This window comes from Myiozetetes cayanensis, unplaced genomic scaffold (assembly GCF_022539395.1).
Source record: "Myiozetetes cayanensis isolate MyiCay16 unplaced genomic scaffold, myiCay2020 scf9, whole genome shotgun sequence".
Taxonomy (NCBI): Eukaryota; Metazoa; Chordata; class Aves; order Passeriformes; family Tyrannidae; genus Myiozetetes; species Myiozetetes cayanensis.
In genome coordinates, this window is record NW_026088185.1 from 17562160 (window position 1) to 17578030 (window position 15871).

Here is a 15871-nt window from a genome sequence, read left to right on the forward strand (position 1 = left end):
TATTTTCACATCATTGCTAGAAATATTGCTTCGTCCAGCCAAAATTCTGCTCCTGCCATCTGTCAACCCACTCACCTCCTTTTTAAACATAATCTCAAAATCTTCTTTGGCTTAATTGACTCTTTAGTGACTCTTTGTGGGTTGTATAAAGGATAACGACTGTTCCACTATGTAAAGCAAATCACAGTGTAAAAATGTTTGCTGTTCCAGAAAAATTTAATTACTATAATCCAAACCAGTTTGCCTGGAAATACTGAATGTACACAGAGTATTCCCAGCTACCTTATGTTAAAATACCCATAATTTCTGCAATAATGTAGGAATCTTCAGCTTCTCCATGACAGTTGGCTACAAGACTGTCTTGGGGAAAGGAAGATGCATCCTGAGGAACTTCTGGTGTATTGCAAGCCAATATTATTGCATATTGTCCAGTGTCTGTGCTGCCACTAGATCACAAGGCACTTTCCAGGCAGAAATCTAGGTTCTCTACCCTAAACCTCAAGGCAGAAAAGCCAGACAAAAGACAGCATTTCAGGAACACTGACTGTAACACTGAAGAAACCAAACAGAGTAAGTAGCATTCAGGAGTTCTAGCAAGGCAACCCCCTAGTTTTCCTTTCCTTCCTCCTTTTCCCAGTTCAGACCAGCGTACCAGTATTACACAGGACCAGGACTGCTGTGGAGCAGTGGCTATATTTTTACAGTATAAGGGATATCAGAAACCTGACTGTTACAGTTTTGTCAACACAGGTTTTTCCAACATTGCCCTGGAATTCATAGCAGCTAACACTGACACTCGGCAGAGTATGAAATGAATTGGGGGAAACAAAAGGGAAGGGGGGGTTGTCAGGCTCCTTTAGCTTGTGGACCCCTACAGTTTTGCCAGTGAAGATAAGGAACCTTGTTCAGCCAGTGACAATAGGCTCTTCTTAGGTTTGTTTCTCAGTGTCACTTGGAATAGCTGCCAGAACCCAGCAGCCTGCAGACCTCAGGCTGAAAATCCCTAATCTAGACTGGCTTTGAACACAGTTTAGACAACTCAAGAGGAGGCAGGGGAACAAATATTTAACTGGATCTGTATATGTATTACAGCAATAACAGAAATACATTATACAAATCTGTATTTAAACACAGGAGACTGAAATCACACAGATTCATTTGTGATTTAGCAGTGAAGTGGAAGAGAGCTGCAAGCTGGCCTGACAAAGCAATCCCCTGCCAGTTGTCCCTCTGCTTCGTGTGCAGCTAATGTAGGCTGGCAGAAATGCCAGGTTTGGGGTAGAAAAGAGTGACAGTCCCTAGCAATCAGACTCGGCGATGCTTCATGCCAAGGTCAGATGTTCACAGCTGCAGACAGGTCACAGCAGTCTCAAACAGGACAACTGCAGTCCATCCCCTCCTTGAATTCCACACCTCTGTCCTGTTGCTTGTGCTGGCCCTGGCCAGGAAGCTAATTTACATCCGAAACGTAAGAAAATTAATCCCAGAAAATAAAGTTTATGTGTTTCTGACAGTTCTGCTCCCTTGCCACCAGGCAAGCAGGAATGTCAGACTGATGGAAGAGAGGGCATACGTGGCCGGTTGTAGACAGAAGAGATGTAGGAGAAGTTATACGGGAGAGGACATGTGCCCTCAATCCTGGCACAGGTCACTGGAAGCTGCTGTGGAAGGGCAGCCACAGCACCACAGTTCTTCCTGGCCCAAAAGTGCTTTGCTCTGGGAGCTGATCTTCCCACCATCCTTGCATTGCACAGCCACTCCCTCTGCTTCTGGTGTCACTGCTCATGAGGCTCTAAGGTGGGCTGGGTCAGAAAATGTGTCCGGGAGAAACGTAACCATCTGAGCCATTGTGCAAAAGGTTACAAGGAAAGAGTGGCATGAGAGAAGGTGCTTCTTTAGCCTCCTCAGATTTATACATTTGAAATCAGCTACTTTAAAGAATGAGGATGGACAAAGCAGTACTAGAGGTTTAAAAAGACATAATCATAATTCTCCTCTGTTAAGCTACTGGTTCTTTCTCCATCCAGTTCATATTTAAGGTTATTATACAAATTGTTTATGTAATTCCATTTCAGGAGATGGAAACAAGTGTCTCTGAGTAATCCTAATTAGAAGCAGTGTAATAACTGGTATTGGAAGTAAGAATTTTTTTTTCTTTTTTTTTAGAGTCAAAATTATATATTCTTTTTATTTCTCTACTATCCAACTCAGCTATGTGTATTTGTATTTCCTCACTAACTGCTATCTTTAATTTTAAGACAGCTGCATCACTGATGATAAAGCACACAAAGATCAAACATGTTCCAAATCTTGTGCCAAGCTTTCTTCCAGAAGGAAATTTACAAAAAGAATAAATAATGAAAGTCATAAATCATAAAAACCTCAACAGCACTTTTGCCTTAACCATCACTGGAGTTAACAGTCCTAATTATATTTTCATCTCTGTTGTAGATATCTGACATTTTTGCCTCTGCAATTCTAACTTGGAATGGCTCTAAATGAGCTCCAAGAACTGGGCACTTGTTTTGGTGGTGGTGCTATTCTGTGCAGACAGCACAAGGGGCTTCTGCTCTTAGCTAGCTAACACAAGAAAAAGAACAAAATCATGGGGCAGCTTTTCCCCTCTATTTATTAACCTCTCAAACTTTTGTCATCCGTACACAAGCAAAAAAAGATGCTGCTAAATGATCAGATCAGACACATTGATTACTTCTTACTGACTCAGGACTATAATTGACTTTGTTGAATACCAATTTCCAGCATGTATTGCAGGACAGGCAGTCAAAATGATGGGAGAGATGAGTGACTGAAAAGAATCTGATTTTAAGATCCCCGATCCAATTTTTCTGCCAAACTTGAGAAAATAATTACAAGATTCAAAAAAATTCCTTTTGCTGTTTCAAATATAAATGCCAAATGTGTTACTTGTATACGCTTGACTTGCCTGAAGACATGAACCTTGAAAAGGACTATCTTTTTTCTCAGTATAATTACCCCCTCTTTCTCCTTTCAACTGCAGGAGATAAATGGAGCATATGTGCATGTTTTTCATGGCTTGAGACAGAATCACACAGAAAACACAGCCAAGGAGCAAGAGTCATCAAATGTGACTCCACAATATATATTATCAGACTGCCCTTGCCAGTGCTGGCAGGTAAGGCAGTAGGCTGTGTCCTCAAACGAGTGGAACTGAGAGTGATGCTCCTGTGGAAGGAAGGCCACACACCTAATTCACAATATTATTTTACAAATTTTAGTATTTTCTAGGAATTTCTGTTAATTTTAACATTTTTTAGTTTCTTTATCTAAACACTCATTCACAGGCATGAGGAGTTTGAAAAGGAAAACGTCTCTTCAGCCAAACTGCCTTCCCTGTGCTACCCCAAGCATCTCCACAACCCTTTTGTGAGGAGAAGGTTAGTCTGCAGGGTCAGTACTTGATTACTCTGCTACTCTGAAAGAGGCCAGCAGGTTTCATTTTGGGGCTACTCTGGCTAGTTCTGTATTGGTCTGCGCAATTATACAATTAGATAGAGCAGAAGAAACTGTTTCCAGTAGAAACTGCCATTAGGGTCTCCAGAAGTCAGGGTACCCAACGGAATCATGGATCACAGTTATTTCATAGATTACCAGGTAGCAGAGTTGTATAACAGAAGATGGGGTGTTGCAAGCTTTCCTTTGAAATACTGCTATTCACACTGGCATTCGGAAGGGAAGCCTACAGCTATGTATCATCTCCATAGGGCTGGAACTGGAGATAGTGACGTACCCAAACCCTTCCACGGTGGTTCTACAACGATTTAGCTTACGCAAAGTCTACTTGCATAAGCCAGCAGACTTACTAACAATTTTGTTTACATTAAAGAGCTCTGATGACATAGAAAGACATTCATGTTTTTTGTGATGAAGTTCCTTACTAATGTATGAAAAACGTATTTTTCACAGACTCCTACTCCTGTCACACTCCTGTCTTTGTTATCTCCCCTGCCATATGCTGTCACCATGTGAGTCATTGCCAAGGACTGTATGCACAGCCTCTGCACTAGCCAAATTGTTACAGGCTGTGATAATGATTGAACCCTGAGCACTTTCACTTAAAGTAAAATGAGGAACTCAAAAAGTAAAATGAGGAACTCAAACAGACTCTAAGAAAATTACTTTCATATATGTGAAATGGGTGCCAAAATATCAGAGCAGCCCCCTAAAGTAACTGGTGCAGTTAGGACTGCACAAAGACATTATTTAGAAATATTTGCACATAGTGCTTTGATGCAATCACTTCAAAAGCAGAAAATTAAAGGAAATTATTTTTTAACCCTATGTGAACAATGTATAGGAGAACCAATTCTGGCACAGAGCCCAGAATAGAATAGGAATTAATGCACACATATCACTGAGCAGTTATATAAACCATCCACACAGCAATTATCCTTTAACACAGTTTTCATGTGTATGTCGGAGATGCTACAACTTCTAAACCAACAACTTGTCACTGCACTTCGATAGAACACTGCCTGCTTTCCTGTTCTCTTTCCCTCTGTGTTCTTTTTTTTTGGCTCACAGTTTCATGAGAATGTGAAACACTCCCTTTAGAATTCTGCTAATTCTCTATCAAATTCCACATTTGACAATACACCAAATATGTTAAAAGATAAGCTTTCTTTTCAGTTGTCTGAGAAAAGTAAACCGAAATATAGAGAAATCAGAAGGAAAATGATTGTGTGTATTGATAGAGTAGCTAATATGGTGAAGGAACATGATTATTACTGGTGTCTTGTGGGGGCTCTTCAAGGCTGTACCTAGTGAATTGCAGTGTCATCTTTACAAACAGTGTATTTTCAAATGCCCAGAGCTACACTTAAGTGCTTGAAAATTGAAATAAGTGAATATTCATTCACCTGGCAATGTTGAAATTGCAATATTTTGAGGATTAGCTCTTGATTACGTCCTTCTCTGTCCAGTGAAAAATCTTTTCTATAGAATGGCATTAAATGCATTTAGAGTTGATAGAAAAGCAAATTAGGTTTCACAAGCACCCAAATTATTTAAATGCAAAAAAATCAACATGGCTCCTAAGCCTTATTGAAAACTCAGAAGAGAAAAGGAATCTGTATTTTACCACACCAAATTAACCAGGGAAGAAGATGGATGAAAAGGTGACTTTCATATGAATATTGCAGCACATCCTATCAGAGCTTTGGTATACAAGATACCTTAAAATAAATCACTTCTAATGAGCTTCCAGTTTACAGGATTTGGAGACATTACATCGAAAACATAAAGTGGACATTTCAGCCTGTAAGTTTCACAAACTCAATTCATACATTTTTTGAATATTACATAGTGCACAAGGGGGAGCTCCTGTAACTCTTTATGATAATAAAAACCTGAAGACAATATAGGGAACCAAATGGAAATAAAGCATGAGAGATTTTAGAAAAAAATACATAGTCTTCACCAAGAGTAAGAATAATTGTATGAACTTGCACAACTTAATCTGATTATATCTTCTGTGTTCAGTATGGTTTAATTAGTAAAAAGGAGATGAAGAAGCACCTTCCCCCTTTTAGGATGCATGCTTTCACTGAATAAGGCACAGATTAATGTAGGTTTTAAACCTACACAAAGATTAAGTTGTACAAAAAGAAAGCCAGCATGGTTTTTGAGGTGAGACGATGTTTTAATTACGTGTGTCACAGGAAAAATTTATGTGAACAGGTAATCAAAGTCTGTAGCATAACAAACATGTCTAGGAGGACTTCATTAACACTGCTCAGTCAGCCTCCTATCTTGAAATACTCTGCTTTTGAGTACTTAATTTTTCAGCCTTCCTTTCAAGCAGAATTTTTTTGTGTACCTTCTTGAGGATGTGGGGGTTCTTTTAGCAAAATGCAATATGGAGATTCCATTACAGAAAAGAATATGAAACTTCAGCTTTGATCGTTAGCAGGGTTAGAATTTTTTTACTATCTACTACTTGTATAAATAACTTATAAATCATAGATTTCTGTTCCTTCTGTGAATAATTCCTATGCTCTCTTAGGCATTTACAGTCTGCAAAGGAGTTTAAGACATTTGCCAATACCAGAAAGTAGTAGTCAGCACCAGTGTCCATAGGAGAGTGGAGGTTCGTGCTCTCAACAGGTCCACCCACATTCATTCCTGTGTATCTACAACACAGTCCTGCAATGCCCTCTTCTTTAAACTATCCTACATCTCACATTCTCCAGAGCAGATGGGCTATTTCTTAACTCAGTTCCTGGTTGGACACCAGTAGAGGGTGTAAAAGCACAGGGGAAACAACTCTGGTTTTCAGTCAGTGTCTGTCTTTTTGTAATAGTCAAAATGTTGCTCCAGCAACTAAAAGAAGTCATTGAGAGAAACCTCACACCGTTAAGCATTGACACAGGAATGCCCAAGCAGCCCAGGACCAAACAGTGTGGGGATTCTGCACATGCAGTGCCCGCAGCCTGTGCGTAAGAGTTCAACAGTGAAACTGTACCTGGCCTAGCAAGCCAGCTGCAGCTTTTTCAACGCTTAACAATACAGTTATTTATTAGGGGGTCACAAATGGTATTCCTTACTTCCAGAATAAGTCCCAAATGTCAAGTTTCTAGTCCAAAGGACAGGATTGCTGGTGTATAACTGGGAAAAGCTATCTAATATCTGCCATGTGTTTTCCTCCAATTCAATGTCGGAGAGGTTTGATCCATCTCAATTTAACAATCAGCCAGGAGAATACTCCCAGCATGGCGAATTCAGCGTAAACAGTGAAAAAGTGGCCAAATTGTAAGAACAGAATCCTGTAGTGGGAAACATCACGGAACCCTGCTGCCAGCTCTGCTGGTAATACATGGCACCAGAACCACTACCTATTCTGCCTGCACGCTGGAACCTGACCTCCCATGCTTCCTAAGTACTCTTCTGTGTCTTTTCCAAAAATGTATTTGAAATTATTATTGATTTTGTCATTTTGGCTTTAGGGTTACATTCATCTCACATACCCAACTCTACTCCATGGGTTTTTCAAAAACTAAGAGCTACACAGACCAGCGTACAGATATTGGTCTGTCCTAGTTAAAAAAGACTGAAGTTGTGTCGTTTTCCCTTATGTAAGTCAGCATTAAATTGACTTTTATTCCATTCCCCAAAATATAACTGAAGACGATAGTACACTATCTCTCAGTATTTTATGCTCAATTTAACTGCTATACTGCATTAAATGATGTGCAATAATGTAACCCTAAATGCAAATGAATTCACATTTGGTAAAAGAAAATCTTTTTGCTGCCTTCTCCAAATAGAAATTTTTGTTGTAGATTTTAATGAACTAGGAAAACCAAACATCCCCATATGGTGAGAAAATTTCAAGGCGTGCATTAAAAGAAAAATCTTACGTTACTCATCAAAAACTAATAGATGTGACAGGAGAAAAAAATTAAGCTATGAAGATGAAACTCAAATGATTAGCAAATACGGAAAACCACCTATTACAGTGCTTATAAAAGATTCACCACAGGCTAAAAGAGAAAAGCATGCATTTTGTATTTCCAGACTTGAATATATTAGATTTCATTTGAAGCAAATTATTTACAGCTATGAAATTCCCTGGAAAATTAAAACAACACACACATACCTTGAAATAAATGCATAATGATCAGAACTACTGAAGATGTTATCTCCTTCTGTCTAAGACTGTAATGTTTTCTTACCATATGAAAGATTTCGAGGAACTTTCTCTGAATCTCAGAGAGTTCCTCACTCAGTCTTTTTCTGGGCATTACAGAGTAGTCTGCAAGCCCCTCCAAGCTCATCTGCTGCCTGCCCTACAGGCATCATTCTGGCAATCTAAAGATATAAAGTAGTCTAAAGATGTCGTGGAAACATTTCCCTTCCCTGATACATCATTTTGGAAGTCATGCATCACCCTAAAAATAAGCAAAATATATAAAATCTACAAACACAGTGCTGTTCTCTGGTATCCTGATTTTTTGTTTCGAATAGCTGTCAACAACTCTGGGAATTTGGCCCTACAATTCCACTAACTCCCTGACCATTCAAAACTGACTGCAGGTGATGAAGAACATTTTTTGTAAGCATTGTAACAGCTGTACAGTTTAAAACCGCAGGAATGAATCTTGCATGCAGTAAACAAAATACTCAGGTATTTACCTCTGCAGCATTTACCTTTCACTTATCATAATTAAAGAGAACTTTGGTCACATGGAAAACACACAGAACCAGAATTTATTAACCATTTCTATGCTGTGTAAGTTCTTCTGCCACATTTGCCATGGGACAGTCTGAACTCATCCAGGATGAAACAAGGTGACAAGCATCTGCCACATATTTACTCACTCAGCTTCCCTCCACAGAAATGTGTACGGTGTGGGAGGGACAATGATGTCTGTTTTACAGATGAGTCTTGGAAATAAAGATAATCTGGTTTGCAAAGGACCTTATTCCTGTAAAAGTCCCCGAGCAGCCTGCCTCAGCCCCAGTCCCAGCCAAGTTCTGTCTCCTACCCAAGTGATTATTTTGTGCAGGGACAGTCCCGTTGTGCTAGCAAAGCCCAGCTACTGGCAAAGGTATTAATCACTAAATTTTGCTCAGTTTCTAAAATAATTTGTACCTGAGAGTGTTTACTACCCTCAGCTGAGCATCACTTCCCATTACTGGGGGGACATCAGGTTCTAGGGAAGATGGATGTTTTCACCTCCTTACCTCTATCAGTTACTTTTATCTGCTTCAGAAAACACATCACCTTTTACTCTGGATTCTGCACCTGGTGCTTTCAATGAGAAGCCAAGCAAGACCCCTGACCTGACTTCAAGTGTTCCACTGAAATGCCAACAACTTAAAGAAGCACTTAGGCATAATCCGTTAACTGTGTTGTAAAATGCTTACAGAATGAAAGGTGCTAAGTATCTAAGAATTATTACTCAGTGCATGGAAAAATGTTTGTGTTCCTACAGGATAAGGCTGTGTCAGGAAGTGGTATAGCATTAGTGAATAAGACTCTAGGAAAAGGAACTGCAAACTGTTACATGTATACATTTAATAAAGGCTGAATGTGACAATTAAGAAAGGTCAGTACCCTTGAGGAAGCAGGACAGACAGACAGGGAGAAGTGGAAGTAGCTATTTTTGTGTCAAGGAAACATGTTAAAATATTCCTTGTCTTTATCTGCTGTCAAGAGATATTTTTTGTGCAGCAAAAATACCTTTAACCTTTTAAAGACATCACATAAATGAATTCAATTAAACTCCTGTGTCCAGAAAGAAGGCATTTAAGCATCTGTTTATTACTGTAACTTTTCTACTCCTGCCATAAAAAAATTCTAAAATTCATCAATCTTCATAGCAATGCCTGACAGTATTTCTTCCCACTATTACTCTCTCTCTATATATATACTGTATCCCACTATTAAACCAGGCATACAAATATTCATGAGTTCTTTCATGTGGGTCCTCATCTGGTGAAGCTGAAGGCACAGAACTATTTTACAAAGGGGAACTGGAATGTAAAGCTGCTCTCTGAACACAGGAGAAAATTCTCCCTGAGCAAAGGGCCAGAACAATGTCTATACATCAGTTCAGACTCAGCTGAGCCTTAAAATAGGATTTAATCATGAATTTTATGATCCACTGGTTATCCACTGGTCTTGTCACAGTGCAGCTTTTCTTCCTTACGCTCAGCACCTCTCCAACAAAGACAGGAAAACCAGACTGTAACACAAACTTTGGCAGCAGTACACCTGCTAATAATCCTGAACCAGTTGCTTTCTTCAGTTATATGACACAATGTCTAAAGCATCCTTATAATTTGCAAACTGTACTCAAGTGCATCAAACACATGCTTTGCATTTGCACTCAGTTCTTTTCAATTTAATGCTGCACTTTTGCATTTTTCATAACTGAATTCCTCCCCCTCCAGCAAAAAAAAAAAAGGGCAAAGTATGTGTGATTTACCTTATTACAGTTTTTAGCAACTTGGCAAAGAGCATTGCTTGACATACTGTCTTTATCTGGCATTCCTAAAAAAGGAATACAGAAAATAAATAAATGAATAAATTAATAAATACTATACATTCTTTATGTAACAGTGAAGATATGGAATAGGGAATTTGATACTTCAGTAACATATACATTAACCTATGATTTTAAAAGAGAAAAACAGAATTATTCAGAAAAAGGATTTTCTCTTGTGAACACAAAAACCATAGAAAAGCTAATTTGCATAAATACTATAAACTGCTTGCTAAGCATAGTACTTTTCTCACAACTTGCTATCTGAAGCATGCATACAGGATTTATTTATACTTTCTCATTTAAAATAATTTGTGTCTTAGTATCTGGAAGTCAATGTGATATTGAGTTTGCACTAACTAGCATTGCTATTCTATGCTATTGTCCTGCAAATGGAACATATTGAACATGCAGCTTATGGCACAAAATTTGCAGATGCAATTGCTAGCCATCAGATACTACTGGCATCTAAATAATCCCCTGGCCAATAAATAAAAGTACCTTGATTTACGTAAGTGATGAGTTCTAAAGACTGCCCTTGGATTCATGTCTACAGCACTATCCCACTCTGACAGGTTCTCATGAGGCACAGACATACCCAAACTTATTCTGCTGTGTAACGAAGGTCAGAGAGCAGCATGTTTACTGCAAGCTGTCTGCTCAAGCACTAACCTAGATTCTCTTAGTAAGTTGGGTAGCCCATCCTAACTAAAAAAACTGTTATTTTTATTTTACTAGCAGGACACATGGCCATGTTCCATGGAATTAATGTAACATCTATAACTAGTTAAATTGTTACATGACATCATACAGTAATCTTTAGTCAACAGGCCTGGCTTAGAGTGCAGAGTTTTGTACAGGTCTCCGTGTACACTTGTATATAGTTGGGAAGACATTTAGGCAAGACATTTCCAAAGTGTTTCCTGCTACATGCAGTATAAATACAGTTGTAATACCCAATTGAATTTAATGTTTCAATTCCAACACCCATAACCAGAGGACTTACATCTTCCCCTTTCTTCCCTTTTCTCTTTTTTCTACCATCTGATTTCTATATTCTCATACTTACTGTCATTGTTGGAGCCAGTTTCCATAACACCATAAGGAGGAGTGAGAAGTCCAGACATATACTGTCGATATTTCTGAAAGACAGTGATGGCACATTCAGTCGGGTACAGATGATAAAACCATTCAGGGGAATATAAGCTATTTACATTTTTGTGTCTGCTGCCTTGAGCTTCTCAGGCACACATGCAATATGAGGCAATCAAATGTGTCTTTACTCGATACACTACAGAGGTCTGCTTTCTTGAGTGGAGCACACTGCCTTTCTTCCATCAAAAATTGTGCTAAAACAGCTCCCCCTTTCATCTTCCCCAAAGCATGACTTTAAGGGTTCTAATAAATCAATATTTTACTTAGTTGTGTGATTTCCCATAAAGGTTGTTTTAAAGCTCATTTGAAATTGCAATTCTCATCTGAACTCAAGCTAGAAAGCTACTTTATTGTAGGGATGGAGAAAGAGTGTTAACTAATGATTCGTAAGAATCTCTGTACCACAAGAGTTTTGGTGTCAGATTTACAATATATAGGATTTAGTGTAAAAGCTCTAAATGTTTATTTCCAAGACACTATGTTTGGTTTTCAGAAACTACAATGGTATGAAACACAAATACCAAATACCTCATATTATGTATATCCTCGTACAAAAACTGTATTAGCAGATGAAACTTTGTAGCTTTAAAAATAACATCCCTTGTACCACTGTAAGCTACGTAATTGTAACTGATGTCAGCAACTGGTATTTTTCTTCAGTAAATGCTGGTGACATGATCAATAAGGTTCAAAGCTCTGTCTGCAGCTCAAGAATTTCACAGAAGGTACAAAAATAACACTAAAGGGAAAAAAAAATGTCCTTTTATCAGATACAAATCATTCAATGAATAAATGACACATTTTTGTTTTCAATCAGACTATATTACTGCCATGCTTAAGGGTAAACAATTATAATTCGCTTTTGGAACTGCCAGAAAACAAGCTTGTGCAACAGGGATGCTGATGCTCAGTGTAAATAAAATGCGTCATGCAGTCCTTGGGGTGTGCAGTGAGCTGAACCTGAACAATCAACCAGTTGAAATTCATGTAGGTTTCAACTAAGCACACATAATAACTGAGACAGAAAATGTCCTTTATAGTACAATTTTAATTTAAAAGTTTCATCCTTTGCTCTATGGAGCTGTTTGGATGTATATTGTTTTTTATAATTTAACATTTATAATGTTGCCTGCTGAATTTTAACAACGCTTAAATTATCCTTTTAACATTTCTTTTTCTTGGAAATGGAGATGAAAATATCATCAATTCTAGCAGTAAAGACTGAATGTCTTGCATTCTAAATAATAACAAAAGCTACAAAGATTACATTAATCTTAATAATCCAATCCTATTTTTAGACAAGCTATTACATCCTAAAGCTTAGTAACATATTATTTAAATCTCACCCATAATCCAGCTGAATACCCGTAGAAGCGAATCTATGTTATATCCCTGGTCAGTCACACAAAACAAATGCTACTTCATAGGGGATAAAACTCTCCCATTTTCTTTCCCAAACCATTCACTTTCCCATACTCTGCATCTAGTCCTTACCTGGAACTTAGTGAGAGGAAGAACATGAGAAATAATTATTTTCTCAGTTCAACTAACAATTCACACACATAAACCAAGGAAAAAACTCTTTTTCCTTGCCCAAATTAAAAAACCAGAAGTGTGTCCCAACGGGTTGAAATAACACTTCCATTCAAACAACAGAAAATGTTTTGTTCCACCTTCTACTGAATTTGGTCTTGAAGTGTTATTTTTAGATGGAAAATTTCAATGTTTCATTTGGGATATGATAAAAACAAATTGTATAGGGTGTTTTTCTTTTCTTCAACCTCATCGTTCAGCTGATACTTTTTTGTTCTGGTTTTCCCAAAATAGCATTTTCCCAGAAATACATTATTAGTCCACAGTTAATCTACCTTTATAAGGAACTTGAATTGTAGGAAGACAGTAATTTTCTCTTTTATTTCCTCTACCACGTCCACAGCCATCATAAACTGCATGGTAGTTTCCTTCTGATTAATTCTCTAAAATTTTTCCTGATTATTTGTCTCATGAGACAAAACACAGAACACACCATATAATTTCCAAAAGATTTGAGCACTCAGCTTCAGAAAAAAAAACACTGATAGAGTAAGCCAGAATCGAATATACAACTTCAGTGGGGGCATCTAATCTCCTTCAGCCCCACTTCACGCTTAGGATGCCAAAGTCTACCAGAAACAAAAACACAGAATGCCAAGGATGTCAACTCTGTCATCTTCTGCACGAAGGTCCCACTATGCCATGGGACAAGTCTACTCATGAGTCTGATACAGCAAGCCCTGTGGGCAGTGATGCCTGTGAAGGAGAGGAATTAATTCAGAACGCGCCCTCAGAAAGCTCAGTTGCTCAGACTCCTCCAGGGCACCTCCGCATAAAGTGAAACTTCCTTCTCTACCTGAGTATCTGAGGGAAGACTGATAGGACTGCCTACGCATGGTGTCTCATGAAGATATCTCACGAGGGTGTGGGCTGACATAGGAGGTATAATTTATGCCTAAAATTGTGTCACCTCATCAGTCAAATTAAATGTCAAAGGAAACTTATTTGTCAAAGAGTTAGGGAAACATTGTTTGCCAGGAAACCTAAGCACACAAAGACAGACCTAAGTAACTGCATAAAGGTTCAGATGGAGTAATGAAGTTCCAGGCATGAGATCTCTGAAACCTGAGATAATGAGACCTATCTGGTTACTGTAATGTCTGGAAATGAAAACAAAATGCAGGAAATTAAATTGTACTCATAGGTGGCATCACTGGATGATTTTAAATGCTCAAGATTAACAGACTAAATATTTACAAAATGCTTTGAAAATGCATTCCACAGGTGGTATGAAGCCTGGAAAGGCTTTCCTTATGAAAGACAGCAATGGTTATCAAATCATCATAAGCTTGTTTATTACCAGATGTCTTCAAGTTCTGTAAATCCAACATGACAGCAGTTTTTAAAACTACATTCAGTGACCTATTCACTCTGTCTTCAGATTTCTACCAATTTATAAACTCTATCATGCAACAGCTTAAAGAACAGACACTTCCTGCATCCAATCTGACAGCACAAGTAATAAAGACAGTATTTTTTTTCCAGTTGCTGACTGCTTCATATCCATGCAGTGGTGAAAATTAACACATTTTGACCTTTTCAACTACTGCTATAGCCTAAGGCAAAGAAGAATGCTGACAAGGAACAGTTGGGGATAAGAGAAAAGGAGGAAACAGAATCACACGCTTGCCTTACTGGGAAGGAGCTATGGGGGACTTTTCATACCAATGGTTTTTAAGGCCACTCATTGTCAGGTTTTTCAGTGTGTTTCTTTGCATGCTCTTATTAAGATTTATTTGCAATTAGCTGCAGTTTAGTCTCAGAGGTTTTCACTACTACAATAGGTTTTCTTCTACTCTGTGAACGTAATTGGGTATATTTTTATATGCTAATGCTTAGAAAGGCAATTACTATCATTCTGATGCAAGCTATCTCCAGATTCCTACAAAATGCTTCTAGCATACATAAGGTACATAAAATACATCTTTGTGGTTAGTCCCTTCCCTTCCACTGCAAGCAGTGAAGAGCTAATGTCTGTTTAAAGGGAAAGAAGCAGCAAAAAAGAGATTTTTACAATACAAACACTCCAAAATAAGCCAGGTACATGTAAAGTAAATAGATGAACCTTTTTTGTCCATGTGCATTGCATAGCACAACCCCAGCACTCTCATGGGAAAGACTCAGGACTGATGATGGGAAGACCTCCTGCGTACACAGATTTGAATGCAGGTTCCACACCAAATACTCCCCCAAGTGCAGCAGTTCTCCAGCTGGAAAAGAGTATCTTAGGGGCTGTATAATAAGGACCCAGGTATTGACGATTTCTGGCCATAGGGAGTCAGGCTTCTGACGCTTCCCCATGCCAAGGTGAACCTACGTGTGGCCAGATTCTAGGAATTACTGTCTTGTAACTCTGGGGAAAGTTTTGTAGACCAAAACAGGTGCTTGGTCGAATATATACCTCTCTCCTTATCTTTCTTCCCCACTCACAATCTCAATCCACAGTGTCACTTTTCACCAGACGCATTTCTCCTGTCTCCTGTTTTTCCTGCCACTAACCACCAGCAGAGAAGGTATGAAGGCAGGACCCACATTACTTGCAAACTTGGGAGCAACACAAAATAAATAATTTTAGTTGCAAAAGTCCTAAGCCAAACATCAAGGTGATCTTTCCATGCATAATTTTTAAAACCTAGAGTAACTACTTCATCAGATGTTCTTACTGTGACAGTTACCTGAGTTCTGCAATGCTCCTGTACTAGCTGTCCATACTCTTGCAATGGTTTCTCTTGGGGAATATACGCTGTAGCTTAACAACATGAGCCAGCTTCTCTATTTTCTTCTGACAATAAATAATTGATTGCTGATGGTACTCTGTTCTTCCTCTAAGTTGGCTGCACCAGTCATACCATTTTGGCAGTGAACCATCTCCCTTGTGAGCATTACTCATATGGGCGCACCACTCTCACGGTACGCTGTTTCTTCTCTTTTCTCCAGAATGGTAAGGAGAAAAGCTCCTGTAAGAAAAGGCCCCCAAAAGAAAGAGCCTTTGAAGACCTTTGGGCCCTCTTTTCACCCATTACATCAAGCAGAGATTGCTGTCCCAAAATCCAGACGTTTGGTTTTACATCTGATACTCCGAGATTGCTCTTTAC

At 38.6% G+C, this 15871-nt stretch overlaps 1 protein-coding gene across 5 annotated transcripts in view; it reads right to left on the bottom strand.

Annotated features, from left to right (window-relative positions):
* Positions 1–15871, bottom strand: part of RAPGEF4 (Rap guanine nucleotide exchange factor 4) — a 150680-nt gene that overhangs the window by 67795 nt on the left and 67014 nt on the right. For all 5 annotated transcript variants that reach the window (XM_050340183.1, XM_050340182.1, XM_050340184.1 and 2 more), the window contains 2 exons: positions 11098–11170; positions 9972–10036 (listed from right to left, as the gene is read on the bottom strand). In XM_050340183.1, the coding sequence (XP_050196140.1) occupies positions 9972–10036; positions 11098–11170 (138 nt within the window). The remainder of the gene's footprint in view (positions 1–9971; positions 10037–11097; positions 11171–15871) is intronic.